The following is a 23801-nucleotide window of genomic DNA, read 5'->3' as shown; positions in this document are numbered from 1 at the left end:
TGCTTGTATGCAAAAATCTAGACTCTTTGAAATATATCACTGGATTGACCTGTTTTGTTGTTTTAATTTTGTAATGATTTGATAATGGATCCTTTCTCATTTCGTATTATATGTGTTTCCCAGCATGCATCTGGTTATAAATTCAGCTTTCTAATGCATCCCTATTTGTGTTCTTTCTATGTTCTTTTCGTTCGTGGACAAGAAATAGTCCAACTGCCCTCAAAGACACATTTGGGTCCAATGTCAAATTCTTTCTGGCTTTCTGCACTTTTTGATCCTATCAGATGTGATTTTCTCAAGGACTAGTGTTGGATTGAAAGCTGCAGTACTTTCAGTTTCACCAGTTACCTTCCTGAGTGCCCTTACATGGTGTATGAAATGTTAACAGCCCCTAATGCAAGGTGAGGAATGAGGTAAAGCAGGGTTTTACAAATGCAAAGAGCTTGTGGCATGGTGCATTATTAGGCCCAGATGTTGCCCATTGGTCCCTGGGCACAGCCCTTAAACACCTTAGCACAAGGACGGCAGATGTTTACAAGCTAAAAACACATCTACTGCTGCTCCCCGCCTTATTACATTGTCAGAGCCAATTATAACTCTTCATTGCTGTTGCTAGGTTTCTCTCTATATCATATATCATATATTCTCTCTATATCATATTTCTCTCTATATCATATATTTATATATATATTAGGGGTGTAACAGTTCACAAAATTCACTGTTCAGTTCGAAATTTACTGAATTTGGTACGATTTTGATACAGAAAAAAGGAAAGAAATGGCAGATAATTTTATATATATATATATAAGTGTAAGTTTTCCTACATCTTGAAACTTTTAGTTGTATAAATGGGGGTAATCTTTTAAAGATGAACAAATAATGTTTTGGTCATCACATTAAAAATACCCGTTAAATATGATAATATTTGAGTTTTGAAAAGCCGGAAAAAAAGATGTGCGACATACTTGAAAGCATTTTACTATTCCTGACAAACTTCCATGGTTATGCAGTTAATTTTACTACATTAAATCCATGGTGAATATTACTGATTTGTGGACTTAAAGCCTACAGTAACTATAACTCATGGCACAATTTTTCTCCTGGTTTCCACGTCAACACTGTTTGATCTAAAAAGAGATCTACGGTTAATAACCGAGAAATTTGAATGCTTCTCGCTAGATCTTGCAGCTGTTGTGAATTAGAACTGTGAGTAGTAAAGTGAAGCACAAAATAACGATAAGTGATGTTTTGTTCCGCTTTCATTACGTTTGCCATTTGATGTTGGGAAAAGTTGTGTTGGTTGCGTCAGCGTGTTTGCTAACAAAATTTTTGGCGCACCAGCAGGAAAATGGTCCAACGAATCATTTGGTTTGTTATGTGTACCAAACCGAAAGCCTCATACTGAACGGTTCAATATGAATATGTGTTTAGTTACACCCCTAATATATATATATATATATATATATATATATATATAGACATGAGATTGGGTTCACAAGAACAAGACGAGATGAGAATTTTGCACAATATTTTATAGAAATCCACAATGACAATATTCATGACTGTAAAAATAGTCTGCAGGTGCAAACTAATAATCTTGTAATGAATGTCTTTTCAGTTCTACTTTTCGAGTATGAATTATCAAATGCATTGAAAGACAACAATATGTACAAGCCCTGTAAAAGGTTTTGCCACAAAATCAACTGACTGGCTTTTCTCCTGTCTCTTCAGACCTTACTGTACATGAATTCTAATCTTCCAGAACTTTTGATTGAGTCCGTGTGTGATGACCTAACTGAACTCCTTTCCACAAATTGAATAGAAATAAAACATCTTCTAGAAAAAAAATGTCTTAGTCTTGTTGGTGCAAACAATAAGTGCAAGGGCAACCATAAGTACTCTCTCAGGATTCAAAGTGCAAACAAAGACCAAAACAGAGACCAGAGCCACAACTACACAGCCCAGAGATAGGTTTGATATTGGTAGATATCAGATACCTAATTTGTGGGCATCCAGGAGCTTGTGTTTTACTTTCACTTTTTTAAATTTGTGATTGCGTGTACTCCGTAGTGGCGGTGATGAGCGCACATTTAACAATATAAGGGGCCATTCACACCTAACGTGTTTTTGTTTTGTAAAACACGAGACTCTGGCAGTGGATTGGGGAAAAGATGCAAGGTCTCGAGACACTTTTTAAAAAAAAGAACTGATTTTAACTTTCACAACACGTTTTTAGAATGTTGTGTCATGCACAAGACACTGCAAAAGATACTAGACGTGAGTGCAACATTATACACATCCATGTAGCGTGTATATACATAGAAAAACAATGGAAAATTACCACATTGGAATGGAAAAACGGGTTCTGTGTGAACAGCCTATATTTTGCAAGATGCAAACAACAGTGGTCCAGAAGCACTTCCTGTTTCAGTTTTTAACACTACATAAAAGCTGTGATACAATACAACCAACAGAACATATAAAACTGAATCAAAAAGTTAAACAAACATCTTTGGAGTTTGGTCCCTGGAGTGTACGGTCACACCGGTGTGATTAGAACGGTCAGTGCATCATGTCATCAACTGCTAAATCTTGCGTTGGCTGGCGCTGAGCCAAAGATGGACGCACTCTGTGCTGTCATATATCACAACTATTGAGTGTTTTCAACCTCATAATGTTTATTTTAGGTTTCAGACATTTACATACACATAAGTACTAATGATTTTGAGTTTGTAAAATACACACTGATGTCTATGGAAGCGGCAATAATAATCCTTTCAATTATAATAAGACAACACGTTTTATTCATATCAGATACACATTGTGTAAGTAGCTTAACATTTGACCATATTCTTCTCCCAGTTCACCAGCCACTTACTTTCATGAATTTCGTGAGAAGTGGAGGAATTGACGTTGTAAATCCAACAGATCCAATTGTCTGCACTGTAAAAGAAACTAAAATGGCGCCCCCCATTGTACATGCAGCTCAACTAACGCGATCGTTATAAAGATGTTTAAACAACAAAACCCATCCACTTGCACATATTTGACAATCGGAATATCAGTGTTTCATGATATAGCTAATACATTTGTGAATATTTTTAATAAAAAAGGAAAAATGACATACAAGCGAATCCTCATTCATTCAGCGCTGTGTTGTGGTTGTGCTGTGTCAGCAATGACGCGTCACCACGGAAACAATAAAGTTCTAAATAACGGTCGCCTTGAAAAACTCACGCTGGGGGGTCTCATAGAAAATATTTTAAACTTACATGTGTAAGGGTTAAGACAATTAGAATCTGGGAATTCCGGGTCATGGATACCCTTTCATGGTCTCGCTGACATGTCACACTTCATGACACCAGTTCCACACAGAATGCGTTCCAGTTAACCTAAAACAGAGGTGCACTTTTAAACTCAAAGTGGTTAAAAATAGGGGTTGAACTACTTACGATTTTGTAAAGTCGCCATTTATGTGATGAAAGTTAGTTGAGTTTTTTGAGTTGCTTTGAAAGATTTTTATGCTGATGGGTAACGCTGATTATACTTTTTTAAGCCTCCTGATCAGGTCTAAATATAGATTGTGTTTGTGATCAGATTTTATCCCAGTGTTTTAATGTTTTATCTCTGGAAGTCTTCCCATTTCTTTCTGACTGTTGTGACGAATCATTTTTCGAAGCTTGTTGAAATGCAGCAGAGCACGCAATCCAATACTGCAGTATGCAAACACATACTATACAGAATATCATATCACAAAAGGTTGTGATTGCTGATTAGCCTTGAAGCAACTGTGATGATGCTGCACACAGATTTATATATTTTTTAGGTGTTAGTGTACTTATATAGTGTTATGTTTGTTTGCAATAAACAAATCTTTGAATGCCTATGAAACAAATTACTGTGTAACTTGTTTTTTTTTTTGTTTATACATTTAATTGCAATTATTTTTTTAATAATCTCTCTTTTTCTTTTTACAGCTGCACCCCAGTTCTTTCCTGCTTTTCATCATCCGGTACCAATCGATGATAGACACACACAAGGCCGATACATTTACGAACCCTCGCCAGTACCACCGCTACATGTGTGAGTAAACACACAAACTCGCACAACTTTAATTATGTCTAATCCAATATTTAATGCCACCATTAATGTATTTAGCCTTATTTTTAATTGTAATGTAATACACTACAGACACTAGTCAATTTTGTGTTCCATTATGCTTCCATAACTTGTCTTTCTGGCTACTGGCAAGAAAACATTCAAAATCCACATTTAAAAGTTTTTTTATTTTGTTATACTGTATGCATCTGTAGATTTCAATTACAATACATTTGTAAAACATGTTTTCTCAAAATGAGCCTGCCTAAATTAGTTATATACAGTACACCAAATTTGACAGTATTTTTTATGGAGTGATAAAAAGAGGGTGACACTTTATAATAACTGCACGCCATTAATCATTAATTAAGCATGAGTAAACAGTTAATTCATCATTTATATAGCATTAATAGATATTAATAAACCGTTTATAAATACAGCTATAAATGTTTTTTTTTTCTTGATTTATAAGCATATTTTGATTTATATGCATACTATGCGTTTAATAATTGTATTTTCATACTTTGTTTATGATCAATTAATAATTTCTAAATGAAGAATAGCATTATTTACAAACCAGTTATTTAACAGTTGTCAGTCATTCATAAGATCACTTAGAAAGTGTAAGTAAATCTAGTAAATACAGGTAGTTATAAAGCATTTAGTAGTGGTCAGTTAACTATGTTTGTGAGCTCATCTAAAGTGAAGACTATTCATGCCTTGTAAAGCATTTATAAAGGAGATTTAAAGGCACATCAATCTTCTGAACAGTAATATTTATATTGTTATAATATTTTCTAAATAGAAATATTTAACAGCCTTTAAATCTCATTTATAAATGCTTTACAAAGCATGAATAGTCCTCACTTTAGATGAGCTCACAAACATAGTTAACTGACCACTAACTAAATGCTTTATAACTACCCCAATTAACCCAGAATTACAGCATAATTACATGTTAATAAAGCATTTGTTAACACACTAAGTAACCATCACTATATGTCTGAATAATAAGATGTATGAATGTACATTTAAATGGTTTATTAATCATTTACTTACAAGCTCTAAGTAATCTTATGAACCACTGACAACTCTTAAATAACTGGTTTATAAAAAATGCAATTCTTCATTTAGAAATGATAAATTGATAATTAATAAAGGACGAAAATACAATTATTAAACAAATTATAGATATGCTTTTTTTTAATCACGAGGAAAGCATTTATATCGCTGTATTTATAAACTGCTTATTAATGTCTTTTAATGCTTTATGAATGATAAATTAACTGTTTACTCATGCTTAACTAATGATTATTAGCGTGCAGTTATTATAAAGTGTTACCGTTTACGCTATTCACCTATAGTGTTGCCTTAATATGCATTAAATGTTTCATGACTTTCAATCTAAACAAGAACGAAGTTTCTTCTCGTTTTCAATTCAATTTTGATATAGATTATGACTTGTTAATATTATTTTATTATCTGTATAATGTCATCAGTTCTCATCTTGGCAGATGTGTCATAAGAAGGGGTGTCCATGTCTAGCAGTATTGCAGTACACGGTGCATTAGCTGTTTCCATGGGACGTGATCCATACATCTCTAGTTCTGTGTCAGAGATCAAAGACTAGGTGAACACGTTGTCAAGAGACATGCTAATGAGTGCATCAGACACAGAGACAGACATGGGAGCCTGTTAGTGCATGATTCCTCTAAAACTGCTCATCAGGCCCCGTCAGAGAAGATGTAACAACCTCCTCTCTCTCACAGCTGTTCTGCAAGCTGTCACATGCAGCACAACAATACCCCACTTCAACCCCAAATGAGGAACATTTTTGTTGTTATTGTACACCGTGTGAAAACTCGTATGAAGATGTTACCTTCTTCAAGATTAAAAGTCACTTTGTGAGATACTGTACGAATTCACAATTGTGACATATAAAGTTGGAATGACATTTTCTTTGTATTGACAGAGAAATTTCAATTTCAGAAATTCATCATTTTAGTTTTTATAAAGAATCAAAATAGAAGTGTGCACATTTGTGTGTGCGTGTTTGTGTTCCCTCACGGGTTCTGTTTAGCTCTCATCTTTGCATCTCTGAGTATGCATTTATAATCTTTTAAAAATTCTTTTTCATGTTCTTTACTCATCATTTCCTTTTTCTGATTGTCTTGTATTTAATTCAGAACACAATGTCCCCAATTTAAATTACATGTGTTTGCCTTTTGATTCATTTTTCCTTATCTGTCTCTGCTTTTCTCCCTATCTCCGCCTCTTTTGCATGACACGTGAAACCGTAGCCCTATGGTGGGACAAATTGAATGGGGCAGCTACTTGGTCCATATTACGTTTTGTATTGTTCATCATTACATCCTTTGCCTTCCCCACACCCCCCCTTCTCCATCCTCGAGAGTCATATCTCTCTTGTGCCCATTACACCGTTAAGAATAATGAATTTTTTATGTCATCTCCTCGCTCTAACTCGCATGCTAAAGAGAAGTGTGAAAAGAGGGGGAGAGACACGCGCCAGGGGCTTGATTTATGTCCAATAGAAGTATAAACAAAATGACAAATATAATTTAGCATTCAGTTTATGCAGAGATAATGGGGCAACACGAGGCTCAAACAAGACTCAAACAAATATCTGCCATGGTTTATCATCCGCTGAAGAGACGCATGGAATGGTGCGCGGGTTAGAGGAAGAAAAGGAAAGCAGGTGAATTCAATTACAGGTGGGGCGGCTGTATTCACAGTACATGCCTGACTTGCTACAATGCCTTGCAGTAGACAGACACACCTTTATGTACTTAACAAAGTGTGAGCCGTCCCAAAAATCATTTTTGAATCTTTGAATGTGACTAAGAGCGATAACAGTGTCCTCTCCCATTAATATTGTTTAGTGACACGGCAAGAACTTTTATTTAAATTGACAATAAACCAATGGTAGTAAGTATTGGGGGTATGGCATTACGTGTACAATGAGCTACGTACTAATCAGATGACTTTTTTCATGTAACACGTAATGAGTAATGTATTGTAACGAGTAATGTAATGCATTACTTTCAAGTTTACAGTTACTTTTTCAAATAATGCAAGTTACTTTCCTGTTTATTGACTGACACCTCTCCTGTCCCCAAGTTGAGAGAAATCAGGAGTAAGGTGCAGAGGTGTTGTTTAAACATGATGGTTGTTGTAGCTGTAGACTAAATGTGAGCATTTACTCTTCTCACTTGCCCAAAACAGATTCAGTATCTCAGAATATTATGCTTACCTAAAAGTTTTAAGACCTATTTTTACTCTCTTGTGTCCAAAAAAGAAAAGCAAGCCCAGCCCAGGTGAGAAAAAAATAATGCAATAGTAAAATAATAACGCAAGTATTATAAAAATATTAGTAAAAATACCTCATTGCTATTTCGCATAGCAACTCAAAATATAATCTGCATGCACAATGCACTATGGTAAACTATGGTAAAATTTATTTACATTTCTGGACAGAAAAGTCTTTGCCGGTTTTAATGAATTGTTATTTAATAATAGTAGTCATAATAATCCTATTACCAGTACTTGCCTCAGGCTTGCATAGAATTAATCAGAATCCTCAGTAATCCTCTGCAAATTTCGACATCAGACAGTTGGTTGAACCGGCCTCTTTCTGTTCTTGTCTATATTCATAATTTCAGTCAATATCGTTTGTGTGCATATTCGATTGAAATCCAATCAGAATTAGCTAATGTGAACAGCAAAAAAAAGTTCATTTTAATGCATCTTTACTGAATCAAGTTTTAAATGAGTAGTGAGTTTTGAAACTTTTAAACTGTATTGTTTAATCTTCTTTATGTGAATTAAATATATTTACATTGACATTTATTCATTTAGCTGACGCCTTTATCCAAAGCGACTTACAATTGCTATATATGGTAGAGGTCACACGCCTCTGGAGCAACTAGGGGTTAAGTGTCTTGCAGGGACACATTGGTGTCTCACAGTGGATTCGAACCCGGGTCTCTCACACCAAAGGCATGTGTCTTATCCACTGCACCAGCCGTAAAGATGGGCAAAATCATATTTTACTCCTGCACAGTGAAAACATGTAGATGTCTCCTGAAATGCAGCATATTTTCTGACATTTTCAAATCCAAACTTCATCACACGATAAGACAGACAAAATGCATCAAGAAATAGGGTTTGACAGTTAAAAACAATGGGAGACTATGGAGCAATTAAAAACAGTTGCTTTATTTCCATTGTAAGAACACTACTGTTCAAAAGTTTACGGTCAGTAAAACTTTTTGGGGGGTCAGTAAGACTTTATATTTTTATATCATACCATCCTAAAAATTTTAAACTCTGCACCTTTCTGTAAATTTTTTTTTTTTTTGGTAAATTATTTTTGGTTACACTTTATTTCGTCCACTTTAGACATTCTAAGTAACTTTTCAACTACATGTCAGCTAACTCTCATTAGAATATTAGTAGGCTGTAATAGACTGACAGTAGACTGTTAGTTTATGGCAACGCATTCTCACCCCAAGGACGGTTAGGTGTTAGTTGGCAAGTTACTTATAGTCAGTAATGTCTGTTGGGGGACCAACAGAATAGTGTTAGCAGATTTTATGCAGACAGCTGCAAAGTTAATTAGTTATATACCTTATTTTTTTTGTAGTAATTGAAGATGCTTTAAGTAACTTTTGATAGTGTCATCAAATATGTTTAGCTGTTTTGTTACACCGGTAAATGAACAGAAAGTCCACAGATGTTTGTTTGTGAAAGGCAGTGACATAGACGCTGGAGTGGATGGTAAAAAAAGAAAAATGAAATTGTTTAAGACAAGTTCTCCTTGGTGAACAGAATTAATCGTTATTAGCACTCTTAAATATATGCCTAGGATCAGACGGCATATTATTGCAGTACTTTCCCATGCAGCTCCTCATTACAGCTCGTAATTACAGTAGCTTTCACCTCGCGGCAGTGCTATCAATCTACGCAGCCTTTTTCAGCTGTGAGTGGGCATCTATGACCAAAAAAAAAAAGGGGGGGGAAAGAAAGAAAGAACACAGTGAAACACAGTGGTAATGACCATCTCATTTCCCACAACCAATGCTGATTTGCTGGTTGACGAGGCAGAGTTAGCCAGTCCTGTCCTATTATTTGAGAAGACTTTAATTGAAACATGTTTATTTATTGCCCTCTTTGCTCTGAGTGGAAGTTGCTTGCATAGCTCGCTAAACGACCTTAATGGCTGTGATATGAGGGGACGGAATTAAATTAAAAGCTCATAAAATGAAATATGCTTCATATTAGCAGTCTGACACTTAATTTGCCTCCGAATGAGCAGAGGAAATCACAAATTAACTGTCCTTTGTGTTTTCTCCCTCTCTCCCGCGGCAGTCTTATTAGGCCATGGAAAAGCACAATTACTGCAGAGGATAATCGTGTGGGTTATGAATTCATATGGGAGAGGGCACCGGTGTGGTATTCAATATTAAATGGCGGGGGTTGTGTCGACTAATGCGGCTGTTTGGTTTATTTGACTTATAACACAGGAAGTTAGACATTCATACAGTAAGTCAGCCATTGTGCCAAAGCTCCAACGAAGTGGTACTGAATGTAGTTTTGTTTTATTCGATTTTATCGAACCACATGAACTACTCAACAGGCCAAATATCTGAATCTTTTTTTTTTTTTTTTTGCTAAACTATTGCTGTAAAAATATTTTTTAAAAAAATAAATATTTTGAGCTTTTATAGTAATTAAAAATAATGATTCTCCTTTTGGAACAAATTATAAATAAAAAAATCATTTTAATCATTGAATCACTTGACTCTCATGATCTTTTGGCAGCCCTGACCTGCGAACAGCTTGGCTCTATTCATCCAAGGTTAAACAGATCACTTCTCCTTAAACAAATACGATAAATGCTAAAGAGACACTCTGCAGGGTGTCTGTTTGTGAATGCATCTTGCTGACTGACTCATTATGTCTGGTGCTTAATAGTAAGGGTTCACTCACTGACTCAGTTTCTCTTTTGCATGAGTGTTACTTTCTCAGCCAAACAAAAGACACTCACACACACTCACAAAGCCCAAGTGACAGGATCCAGTCTCCTTGGTGACTTCTTTAGACAAACGGAGGCATTCGCCGCAAGTCAATTGCCCAACACCAGAGTTTACTCAAGAGTTAGAACCTCTTGTGCTCGGAGCAAGCAATAAAATAACACACATTACCAGACACACTCTTCACATACTTAATAGACTCACTGGCTTGGCTCAACAGCACAGCTGCTTACAAGAACTGTTGTAAAGGGAAAAATGGCTTTCAGATAACGTGCTTGGTGAATCAAAACCGCAGTCCATCCACAGTCTGCCCTTTGTGTTCTCTTCAATCAATAATCAATGCCTAATATCAAGCAATTAGGGGAAATTACAAGCACCTTAACTGTTCATTTCCAGTCACCAATTAAGGTCAAATTAATAGCTGCAGTCATTTCAGTCTTTCCCCATGTAGCCAATGAGATTTAACCGGGCAAATTTGATGGCTGCTTGTTGAAATGTGTTTTTGTAGGCAAAAGTAAAATGTTCAGGCGGTTGTCTCATGTTTTTCAACTACATTTCAAATGTAAAATGCTAAAGCAAGAGATTTCTTCCTGTTTTCTTTGTTTTCAGAGTGGCTCAGATGATTTGCAATACTAAAGAGGAATGTTTATGCATAGGCTGTAATATTTCTACTCTCCCCTCGCTATTTTTATGTCACTTTAAGAGTGGTAACCCAGATTTTTTTTAAATGGCTGAAGACATTTTTTGTTAGTGGGTTTTCAAAGTAATGCAAGTTAAGCAAAGTAACAAAATAAGATGACCATTTGTGTTGATTGTGATAATACTGCTGCCCATCTCAAGCTTAATTTAGAAAGCTTAAACACAGCATTACATTTTGGTGCATGCTTGCACTGTTTGTGTTTATGTGTGAGAGGAGTGCTTTGAATTGTGATATTTACATAAACTGTTGTCAGGCTGCCCAATCGTGGCGACGCTGTGTTTAGCATAAAGAACAGTGTTTTATCTCAACAGCCCTCTGCAGACGCGAACATGTGTGCACTCTCTTTTTTTTTTTCGTGTACTCTCTATGTTTTATATAAATATACATTGACAAGGCCGATTTAAACAGTGGATATTCATAAGTTTGGAGTCAGTATAGTAATTAATGAAATGACTTCATTTCAGCCATGTTGCATACAATTGATATAAAAAAAAACATATAATGTGTTAGCATTATTACAAAAGATTTCCATTTCAAATAAATGTTGTTCTTTTAAAATGTTCTATTCATCAAAGAATCCTGAAAAAAATGCATCACAGTTTTCACAAAAATATTAAACAAAACAACTTCAAAATAATAAAGAAGAAATGTTTCTTGAGCACAAAATCAATGTTTTAGAATGATTTCTAAAAGATCATGTGACAGTGAAGATGAAAGTAAAATAATTTATCTTTGCCATCACATGAATAAATTACATTTTCAGATAAATTAAATTATAAAAAGTTATTTTAAACCGTAATACTATTTGAACCATTATATAAGAGATTCTCTTGGGCATTTGGCCTTATTTAATGTGATTATTTTTTTTTAATCAGGGTAATAGTAAATGTATGTATAAAAAGTAATAGTTATTCCTGATAATCTTGCAAAGTAAATTTGAATCCTGTAAAATTCAATAATTCTCAAATAGTGTAAGAGAAAGTCCATAAAGTGCTGTAATGTTGAATATGACATTAGAATGTCTTTTCTAATATCCCAACATGGAGACTAAATCTAAGATGCAGTTCCCTTCATGCCCCCCCCCTTTCCAGATTTAGAAGCTTAGCTTTGTCCTCTCTTATACTCTCTCTATCCAACCCCCTCATTTTCTCTTTAATTCCTCGCTCCTGTGCTGCTGTGTGAGGACAGGCGGTCAGGCGGTGGCTGGCCTCATGATTAATGATGTTTATACTTGACAGAAAGCTCCTTTATTTATCTGCATTGCTGCTCAGTAGATATCATCAGTCACCTGAATGAAAAATATTCACTCATACCAATTTTGCAATATAATTGAGTGGAGTCACTTCCCCTCTGTCGTCTTTTACCTCCTTTCTCTGTCGGCCTCCCTCTTTTTCTCCTCTCTCTTCTCTTCTGCTATCTGTCCGTCTTATCATCGCCTTAGTAATTTTCACACTGTATGGTATGATATGAAAAGGCTGGCTTTAGCCGTATTTGACATTAAGCCTCTTCAATTTTCACGAGAGAATAAAGGGAGAGCGAGAGAGAGAGGGGGGGGGGGTGCAAAGAAAGTTGCATGCCACTTTGTGGAGATGCTCAAGCATGGACAAAATATCTACCCTCTTTTTTTTTTTTTCTCAAGCAATTTCAGGATTTGGAAAGAAGTGAGATAAATTCCTTAGGAGAAATGAGAGTAGAATGATGTAATATCTTTTTTTCACTGCTTGGTAATACATTGGTTTCATCACTTAAATGCATGGCCAACCCCTTTTTTATAGCTTTAAGCCAGTATGAGAAAGGTGGGTATTATAGGGCTATTCAACCATTACTTGCAAGTAACAGATGAGCAAATGAGAGGATAGAGGAAAAAAGGAGTGTGAGAGAAAGAAGCTGTTTTCTGAGGCCTTCAATCTTTCAAGAATCTTCTCATTTTGTATGAATAGACGCATATGGATTTGTTAATGTGTGACAAATTAAAAATACTAAATTTTAAAAATAATAAATGAGATTAAATACTAATTATTTATACTGTATATAAAGCAAGTATAGTAAACACCTTTTTATTGTGTGATTATTTTTTTTATAAAATGTCATATCTAAAACATAGTATCTAAAATTTTGCTTAATTTATTATTCAAATACAGTTTTTTTAAATCAGTTGTTAAGAAATACTTATCTTTTTTTCTACGGTAACCAACAACTATAGATATTTCAAGGGTATATAATTTGAATGGTAAAGAATGCATTTTTAAAAAGAACTGCAGATCTTGACAGGCAAAAACCATGCAATCAAATTCAGGCAGTTTAAGGAGGGCGACTGTCAGTCATTCAGTGTCACTCAATGGGCCACGTCCTCTTTTAATTGGCTTGAGAAAACACGCCTCCTCTCACACACTATTTCACTTGTTCACACGCAACTGATTGTCAAGTCAATTTATGAATTAATTTATCCAGTTTTTTATCACAGATTTTCCTGATGAATATGACAACTATAAATAGATTTTTAATGAAGTCATTCTTATTTATATACATAGAAATTTGAAACTGATTTGCACAATAAATCTTGTATAGAAATAAATGTATACATCCAGATCCCAGTGTTAGTATAACTGATTACACTCTGGTAAACACTATTTCATTAGTGGATGAGTTAATATGGAGAAGTCTGCTGTATATCTATGTGCTGTGGCGTTTGGCCCCTGCGGAGGGGAGCGGGCTAAAAATGTGCAGTTTCCATTAAGGACTTCTGAGCAGCAGGCCCTGTTCTCTCGCTCAGGGGGGCAGTTACAGTGTTCAACCAGCTTTTCAGCACACAGCAATAAATCCTTTACCTGCTCTCAGCCAGAAAACCTATCCCACTCTCTCTGTGTCCCAAACACTCTCCGACTCACTCTCTCTTGTGCCAGCATGCTCAATTAAAGATACCAGTGAGGTATGTTACGACCTTACCACATGGAGCTTAGTTGTATGGAATGAGGTGGCTAGACATACTATATATTAATTTCTTTCACTCCTGTCACTTAATTTCTCTGATTTATTTTTATTTTTATAATAGCACTTAAATATAAGTTTTCTCCACTGATTTTACAGGTTCGTTTTTGTGTTGTTAAATTCATTCATTATTTATGAGGTATATTTGTATTTTTCAACCCTTAGCAAAACCTTTTTCTCCCTTTTCAAGTAAGACCAACTGTCTGTCTGTGAAGTCATCCACATCACATTTGGATGTGTCCAAACACGTTCATCCAAATTTTCTTCTCTGTGAAAATGTCATTCTCAGATGGAAAAACATATTCAAACAATTAGTAATATGTTTAAAGAGACCTCATTGTCAAAATTTTGGCTTTAGGGAATTTTGGGGAATATGTTTTTCCGCTCATGCTTCAGGAGAAATACAAATTAAATAAAAAAATTGCAGGCATTAGTATCTAAAAGGTTTTTCTTTTTTTTTGTCTTAGGAGAAAAAAAAATCCAAGAAGCAGGAGAGTCTTTATAGTCTTTATATTTTAAGTCTTTATTTGCTCTCAATTAAATCTATATATATATATATATACACCGCGTTCCAAATTATTATGCAAATGATATTTTACACTGATTTTCCTAAATAGTCAATGCAAATGACAGTCAGTATAATTTTCCAGTCACCAACAACTAGGGTATAAGTTGAATTTCATAGAACAAAACACCCAACGAAAACAGTATTTTTTGAAAAAATAAAAAACTCAAAATGCACTGTTCCAAATTATTATGCACAAAAGAGTTTGAAAACATTTTATGGGTTGTAAAGAACTGAAAATGGTAATATGATGAATTTGCAGCATTAGGAGGTCAAATTTACTGAAATCAAAAGTATCCTTCACAATTCCTGTATCCATTGAAGTTGGGAGTTTATGGAGATTTCTGCTTGAAAATCTTTGCATGATGTCAGAATAGCCTTCCAGAGGTCTTTTGCTTGAGGATGCTCCAAAGGATCTCAATAGGGTTGAAGTCAGTGTGGGGGCCAAACCAAGAGTTTATCTCCTTTTTTGCCCATAGCAGCCAATGACACAGAATTATTTTTTGCAGCATGAGATGGTGCATTGTCATGAATGACAATAATTTTGCTATGGAAGGCATGGTTCTTCTTTTTGTACCATGGAAGAAAGTGAGAAGAAGACAGTCAGAAACTCTGGATGCATTGCAGAGGGCATTTTCACACCTTCAGGGACCCTAAAGTGGCCTACCAGCTCTCTCCCCATGATTCCGGCCCAAAACATGACTCCGCCTCCTCCTTGCTGATGTCGCAGCCTTATTGGGACATGGTGGCCATCCACCAACCATCCACTACTCCATCCATCTGCGCCATCCAGGGTTGCACGGCACTCATCAGTAAGCAAGACTGTTTAAAAATTAGTCTTCATGTATTTCTGGGCCCACTGCAACCATTTCAGCTTGTAAGCATTGGTTAGGGGTGGCAGAATAGTAGATTTATGTACAACTGCAAGCCCTGGAGGATCCTACACCTTGAGGTTTGCGGGACTCCAGAGGCCCCAGCATCTTCAAATACCTGTTTGCTGCTTTGTAATGGCATTATAGCAGTGCTCTCCTAAATCCGATGCATTTGTCTGGCAGTAACCTTCCTCATTATGCCTTTTTCTGTACAAACCCATCTGTACTCTGAATCAGCCACAAATCTCTTCACAGTACATTGATCACGCTTAAATTTTCGTGAAATATCTAAAGTTTTCATACCTTGTCCAAGGCACTGCACTATTTAACTCCTTTCCGCAACGGAGAGATCCTTTTTCTTTCCCATATTGCTTGAAACCTGTGGCCTGCTTAATAATGTGGAACATCCTTCTTAAGTAGTTTTCCTTTAATTGGGCTCACCTTGCAAACTACTTATCACAGGTGTCCGAGATTTTTTTCCGTGATCCAAAGAACTTGGAGACACAATACTATCCATGAGTTTGATTGAAAAACTAAATATTACATTTTTATGACACTTATTTCCAATTTGCATAATAATTTGGAACGTGGTGTATATATTTTTGTGATTTTTATTTTTTAATGTTAAGTTAAAGCTGAACATGTGTGCATGCACATTTATTATAGAGTGTGTTTCTGGTCTTCTGTAGTATAGCATGTGATGTTTTCTGCTACTGCGACACACACACGCACACGCACACACACACACACACACACACACACACACAGTTTGAGTCCCTCCCGAACATTCACTCATGATTAAATATCAACACACCATTCTTGACATTTTATTAGTTGAACAAGATGGATCTACTGGTGTGACTTAAGTAGGCTATTGCGGCCCACACCCTACAAAAAGCCTGCCTGCCTTTTACATAGAAAAAAAATATGGGAGAGACTTTTGGGAGCATTTTTTTTTCTCTGGATTGTGGTAGTTTTTTTTCCCTTGCCACATGGAGTCCTCAAAAGAAATCTTATTTTACTGTCTGAAATCCCTCAAACACACACATACTACACTGGCTAAATCCTTCCCTCACCACCAGTATCAGCATCTCTCCTTGTGCCTGTCCCACCTGTGTTAACTCCTCAAGGTGGTTACATGCTGTACCATATTGACACTGTACAGGGTTGCTTAACCTTGTGTTTGGCTCTTGGTGCTGTTTCTATGCCGAGTCTGTAGACGAGAGCTGCTTTGATAAAAGGAAATGATATATTCTCTTTCTTTCTTTTTATTGTGTTAAAAAAACAACATTTCTCTTCTGGCCTTCTGTTTTCTCTTGCCCGAGGCACACTGGAGGAGAAGGACAGCACTGGAGTGAGAGGTTAACACCACGTAAGCTCACACAGATAACGTAAATAAGTTACACTTCTCCAAAATACACTTCCCAAGCAGTACTATTGAACTGTAAACAATTTTATTGCTCTCAAGGGTTGGAACTTTCGAGTAGTGGTTACTTTTTAATGCCCCTTAAAACAACAAGATGCAGCAGACACTTTAAAGACAGCTGTTTTTTTATTTTAGTTTATTTTATAACAGGTTATTTGTACCAGTGTTGTAGTACTCGAGACTCGGACTCGTCTCGGACTCGGTCTCGAGACCATATTTTAATGGTCTTGGTCTTGTCATGGACTCGTGTCCATTTGGACTCGGAATTGACTCGTACTCGAACATTTTTTTTTTTAGGACTCGGACTTATTCCCGAGTCCACTCGAGTTCAATTAAAAATATTTTTCATGATTATTAATGTATGTTAATAAAATATTTCTTTAAATTGATTGACATGCCCAGTGATTGGTGATTTTCTAGTGCGCAACTGCGCATGACAAATTGTAATAAAATTACTTTTAACACCACCTACTATGTGGCCTTTTTACCCTAAACTGATCATATTTTTTAAACTCTAAGTAAATTCAGTAAAAAAAAAAAGGATTTCTCTAAGTAAATAAAAGTAAATTAGGTAATCAACCCTCACTGGTCTCGGTCTCGACTCGGACTCGACCGTCTCTGGTCTCGGACTCGACTCGGACTCGACTCTCTATGGACTCGGTCTTGACTCGGACTCGACTCTCTCTAGTCTCGGTGTCGACTCGGACTCGAGTGAGGTGGTCTCGACTACAACACTGATTTGTACTGTTTCACATTTGAAAGGGCGGCAGCTTACTTCAAAATAGCTAGCTTCATCGTTGCACACTTGACTTTGATGTCTCGGTTTTTGTTTGGACTTCCTGTAATGAATTGTTATTTGTATTGCCCTTATTCTGATGGTTAAAGTGGCATTTAATTATGGCAGAGAAATGTTCCAAACATCTAGCAGGGAGCTTTGCTTTGGAGAGCGCTGGAGCATAAACATTTCCTTAATAGAAGTTACTGTTTAGTCACAGTTGTGGTACAGAAACAAACAGAGCTGAAGAGATAGTGTAACAAGCTCTTTTAAAGATCAACTGCAACATAAACTCTGCAAATTGTGGTTTACACTACATCCCTGGTATAGTTTTGGCTGATACACACACTTTAGAAATAAGCTAAAAAGCTTAGATTTTTTATTTTTTTTTATAAAATGTGTATTTATTTATTTTTTATTATGCAAACATTATATTAATCTAAACTTTAAACTTTTAAATCTTGTAAGGGATTTATATCTTGAAGTATTAATAAGGTTTATACTGTATGGTATAGATGTGGTTTGTAAGCAGTGTGTGTACATGTGCTTCCCCACAGGGATAGTAAAATCTGAGATCATGCGGATACCAGCCAGGGGGAAATGGGTTAATAAACACACTAAATTATATATTTTTTGAAAATTTAAAAGTGCAGTTTTGTACATTATAAAAACCCTTACGCTTATGGAGAGTCCCTACAAAGATAGTGAAACCAAGTATGTGTGTGTGTGTGTGTGTGTGTGTGTGTGTGTGTGTGTGTGTGTGTGTGTGTGTGTGTGTGTGTGTGTGTGCACTGTAAACACTAACGTTCAAAATAATTAATTGGTTTGAGTGGGACAAAATTAAATTAATTAGTTCTAATTAGTAATTAGTTCAGTCAAGTTAAATTTTAATGAGTATCGAGCACTTTTTCTTTCAAGTTAACAGAACTGATATATTTTAATAGTAAACTGTTGCAGATGGCACTCGAAAGGGAGAGTAAATGCTAAACTTAAGTGTAATATAATGTTGTTGTTTTTTGTGCAAGATTAATATCAATTAATATTAATATTAATTGAGTAGGATTTACTTGCAAAAACCTTGCTAAACGATCTCACTCAGAAAATGCTAGTAAATTTACAAAGATTTGCCAAGTAAAAACCTAAACATATTTATCAGTAGCTTTAATTAGAAATCTTTAAGTTAAATTTACTTGGAATGTGGAATTAAGTAAACTTTACAAAAAATAAGTAATTTTAACTCGGCTTGTAAAAGGTTGATTAATACCGATTTCCTTTGCCTTTGTATTACACTTCACTAAAACAATTATCTTGAATTTTATTAGTCATTTATAGTATGTTCTTTACTTAGATCATCTAAGTAATTTATATATACATCATGTCAGACTTTAAGCCTTATGTGAATGCAAACACCTCAATACTTGGTAGACAATACACAATGGTGGTAACATTTGATGGATCGTTTTTGTGTTTGAATGTGTCGTTTTAAGCAAAAAATTTAGCCGAAATGTCACAAAATGGCAATTTACTAATACTGAAAACAAAAATCAATGATAAAACAGTGTAAATACAGCTGGAAACCAGTGAAAAATGAACCTCATTAATTATTCAAGGTCCAGTGCATGATGGGAACCCCAGTATCAGAAAAGTTGAGTCATTTTTACTTAATTTTATTGAGTTGATATTACACTTTCATTTATACTTGCTTGAAATAAGTACTGATATGGAATTTACTTAGTTTTTTAAATTCTTGCCTGAACTAACTTTTTCAAGTAAATTACATTGGGTTTTTTCACTAGTATTTACTTAACCAAAAAATCATTTTTTTACAGTGCAGAGATTTAGTCGTGATTAATGTTTTGTTATACTAATTTAGAAGAATTTCTTGTTAATGTTGATTTTAGTATAGTTACCATCATGGTGAAAAGTGGTGCATGCAGCTTGATTTGAGTGCAATAGAAACCTTTATATTGCTGCACTCATACAGCAAGTGTTACTAATGAAAGTGCTCACATTGAGATTACATGAAAGTTTAAAGTTAAATGTATGAATTATTGTACTCAAATATTTCAAGTTCTTTTAAGAACAGTTCAAATGAATTATGTACAAAATAAAAATCTACCAGTTCTGCGTACTTAAATTTGAATTTATTAATTTACCTGATTTGCCTGCTTATTCAGTTTTACAGTGTGTGTGTGTGTGTGTGTGTGTGTGTGGCTGTGGACATGTGGGTAGCTGTCGGCTTACATGCAATATAGGGATTTTTTGTCTCAAGTTGAACCCAAAATGAAAAGTTCACGCATGCCTTTAGGATATTGGAGATAAACTACAAAGCCACACTTAATCTTTCTGGCCATTTGTATCTCTCTCTCTCTCTCTCTCTCTCTCTCTCTCTCTCTCTCTCTCTCTCTCTCTCTCTCTCTCTCTCTCTCTCTCTCTCTCTCTCTCTCTCTCTCTCTCTCTCTCTCTCTCTCTCTCTCTCTCTCTCTCTCTCTCTCTCTCTCTCTCTCTCTCTCAAGGCCACAGATGAGGACAGTTTTTCTGGTTCTCTTGGGGAAAGTGAGGCGGTCCCTGGTGGTCCTAAAGGGAGGCACTGTTCATTAAGTTGAACATTTATCTCCACCCCGTTTCCCCTCTCATCCCTTTCATCTTAACCTCTTCTCTGTCTCTCATTGACTGTGGGTGTTAAAAGAACACAAATCCACAAATAAGGGAGGACACTATTCCTCCCCTTTTGTTCAAAAATCCTCTCACCTCCCATAAAAACCACCCTCTCCAGCCTTGGTTACAGCTTAGATGTTCTTTTTGTCATTATCAGAGATTTGTGCAATGCCATTGATGCTCAAGTATGAGAAAGTTCAAACGGGGTGTCAGAAATTCACGGACATGATCTGATACAACACTGCGGTTTCTTTGAAATCCTGTCGGCAGCAAATAAGGAATAAAAATTTTGCTTGGATATGAAGAATCTATTTTGCCATCTTATGTTGTTTTTTTTTATTTGAAGTATGCAATTATTTGATGCAAAAATGCTCTCATTCAACTTAATTTGCAGTCATTTTTTAGGTTGATTTTTTTGAAACCTGTGGCTCAATGAAGATATCAAAACAATGGCATGTGTTCAGAGCAGGACTATCTTTTTGTCCAAACAATGGAAGACAAGCAGAGTGTCTATGAAATATGTTAAAAAAAAACATTTGGCTGCATTGAGAACAACACTGCTACTATAGCAGAAATAGTAAAAGTAGTATGTTATTGTTGTTTAGAATAACATACTAGCATTCATTTTACTATTGCTATTTTTAATAATGTGTTCTGATTCACATACTATTTAAAAAAAACACTACTGTACAGTAAATATTAAAAGATAAGTAAATTTTTACAAAAATGTTGTTTAATCACCCTCATGTTGTTCAAAACCTTTGTGACATTCTTTCTTCTGAACACGATTTTTTTTTTATTTCATTTTTTTGTCCATACAATGATGGACACAAAAAGAATGAAGTTAATGGTCACCAAAACAGTTTGATTACCAACATGCTTTAAACTATTTTCTTTTGTGTTCTGCTGAAGAAATAAAGAATGTCATAACAGTTTGAAACAGCATGAGAGTGAGAAAATTATGACAGACTTCTTATTTTTTAGGTGAACTAATCCCTTTAATCTAATGTTCTGGGTGTAGCTAAACATTTATGTTTGGTAACACTGGTGAAGAAATGTAAAGAAGTTTTCTAAACACAACACTTTTGGCCAAATGGTTCGATAGTCCATTAATATTTACATATGGTTTCAGTATTCACTCTAACACACACTGCCTTGCAGTATATCTACTAATAGCTGGAACATACATGCTTTTTTGTGCTCTGTCGTCAATATTCCTTAATGTATGTCATGTTATCTCTCCAGCATGCGAATACGTCATTCCTCACATCCTGAGCTTTCCTCGACCCCTCTCGCTATTTATTTCTTCCTCTCGGGTTAGCTTTTACACTATCTAAGCTTTTTTGTCTCTCTCTCCAAGTCTCTCTCCAAGTCTCTCTCTCTCTCTCTCTCTCTCTCTCTCTCTCTCTCTCTCTGTGTGTGTGTGTCTCTGTTCTTTGATCTCTGTGAAAAGAGAAACATTAAAGAGCCGTTGTTTCCGTTGTCTGGGGCCATCTCCCGTTTCCCCTCATCGTTCTCCTGTCTTCTCCTCTCTTTCACCACTCTCCTACACCCCTTGCTCTCCTATGCCCACTTTTTTTCTCCCCTATCCTCTGTCTCGTCTCTTTCTCTCGCTGCTGTGCATTGGCATTGTGCTCCAAGAAGAACTTGTGCTCCAGTCAGAGAACTCTGGGATCTCATTCTCTCTCGCATAAGTCAGGGATCGGCTCAATTCAGACTTCCAACTTTGGGAAATAAAAGACAGATGACACTATCTGTCTATTTTTATCAATGTTCTTATTCATTTTCTTATCATTACTTATTTTATGACCCAGCTGTTTAGAACAATGATTATATTTTATTGCTCAGAACAAACCTCTGTTAAGTTACATTTTAGCTTGTAACTTTAAAAAAAAAATGTTTGTTAATATATTCTACTAGTATAAAGAAACAGGACTTTATTTATCTATTTATTTATTGAGCATATCACTAATTAAGCTCAGATTATGTTTACACAGTCTGAGAGGAACAAAGTTTAGTGTGCCGCCTTCTTGAATCAGACACACATTTGTTTTTGTTTCAAACAATGTAAGCTAATATTTATTTCACTATCACCACAATTTGCAGACCGGCTGCTCTGATAGTTTGTTTAAACTGAAAAAGTCACAACGCTGTTAAGCTCTGCTGCCAGCATAATATTAACATGGCCTGACACCATTTCCTGTTGAAGAATAACACAAGCACGTCAGTCCAAATTTGTTAATTTAAGTTGCAAGCACAGCCTCCTGAGGAGAATGAGGAGAATGAACATGTGACAACGTGCAGAAGGAGAGAACGAGAGACAGAGAACACCGAAGCAACGGGGGGGGGGGGGGGCTGGGGGGGTGCTGGTTGTGTCAGGAAATGGTTTCCATATGTGGAGCCCTCTCTATCCCTCTCTCTCTCGGCCTGTTCATGATATAACTATTCAAGAGGTGGAATGCATATTTCTCTACATGTCAAAAAGACCTCTGCCATGCTAAATAATGAGTTCTCTTTTTCTGTCTTTTTCATATACATTATGGTTCAAAAGTTATCTTTTTTTTCTTTTTTATTCTCCTTTTTTAAAGAATTGAATACCTTTATTCAGCATGGATGCATTACATTTATAAAAGTTAGAGTTAATAAATGTATAATGTGCAATGTTTAAGGATTTCGAAACAGTATTTCAAATGGATGCTGTTCTCTTGAAGTTCCTATTCATCAAAGAAAACTTTTAAACTTAGAAAAAAAATTATTGATATTTTTTATTATTATTATTTTAAAATATTTAACATTGATTATAAGAAATGCTTCTTGAACAGCAAATCAGCATCATTTCTGAAGGATCATGTAACACTGAAGACTGAAGTAATGGCTGCTGAACATATAGTTTTGCCATTCAAAAGTATATATTGGTAACACTTTACAATAAGATTCATTAGTTAACATTAGTAAACACATTAGTTAACATGTACAATACGTCAAGTCAAGTCAAGTCACATTTATTTATATAGCGCTTTTCACAATACAGATTGTATCAAAGCAGCTTCACAGTGATAACATGTAAGTAGCACAACACAGATCAACAACATTGCTAAACACTAAATAACCCCAACTGAGCAAGCTCAAAGCAAGCCAAAAGCAAGGCGACAATACGTGAACAATACTTCTTCAGCATTTATTAATCTTAGTTAATATTAATTCCAACATTTACTAATACGTTATTAAAATCAAAGGTTGTATTAGTAGAGTATACTAAATTAGACCCATTTAATACTCGGATCCATGAATAAGCAATTTAGCCCTGCCTCCACTTAAATCACACATTTCAGAGATCCACTCTGTCAACTTTACATTAGTTACATTAGTAAATGCTGTACAGTTGTATCGCTCTTTTCAACGTTGGTCACATTAATGGTAATTAATGTGATTAGCCTTTTGCTTGACTATGTTATCAAACAACTAATAATGTGTTGGTAATGTTACACAAACCATGTTACTATTCGAGTCAGTCAGCTTCCATCTAAAATTCAGCATCATTACAAACGCTTTGAATGACTCAGAACATCAGTGGAGAAAGGCATTTAGTTCATCATAGCATCGTTATACATCATACACTCGCCATATTGCTAAATCCCAATTTTTCATATCAACTTAAAAATATAT

General features: G+C 35.4%; 1 protein-coding gene across 1 annotated transcript in view; it reads left to right on the top strand.

Moving 5' to 3' along the window:
- Positions 1-23801, top strand: part of gli3 (GLI family zinc finger 3) — a 310179-nt gene that overhangs the window by 221847 nt on the left and 64531 nt on the right. Inside the window, exon 4 of the mRNA XM_039666425.2 lies at positions 3978-4083. Within this exon, the coding sequence (XP_039522359.2) occupies positions 3978-4083 (106 nt within the window). The remainder of the gene's footprint in view (positions 1-3977; positions 4084-23801) is intronic.

The sequence above is a fragment of the Pimephales promelas genome, chromosome 22 (assembly GCF_988280905.1).
Source record: "Pimephales promelas chromosome 22, fPimPro1.hap1.1, whole genome shotgun sequence".
In the NCBI taxonomy this organism is placed as follows: domain Eukaryota; kingdom Metazoa; phylum Chordata; class Actinopteri; order Cypriniformes; family Leuciscidae; genus Pimephales; species Pimephales promelas.
Note: the sequence above shows the minus strand (reverse complement) of the source record. Positions and strands in the feature narration are given on the sequence as shown.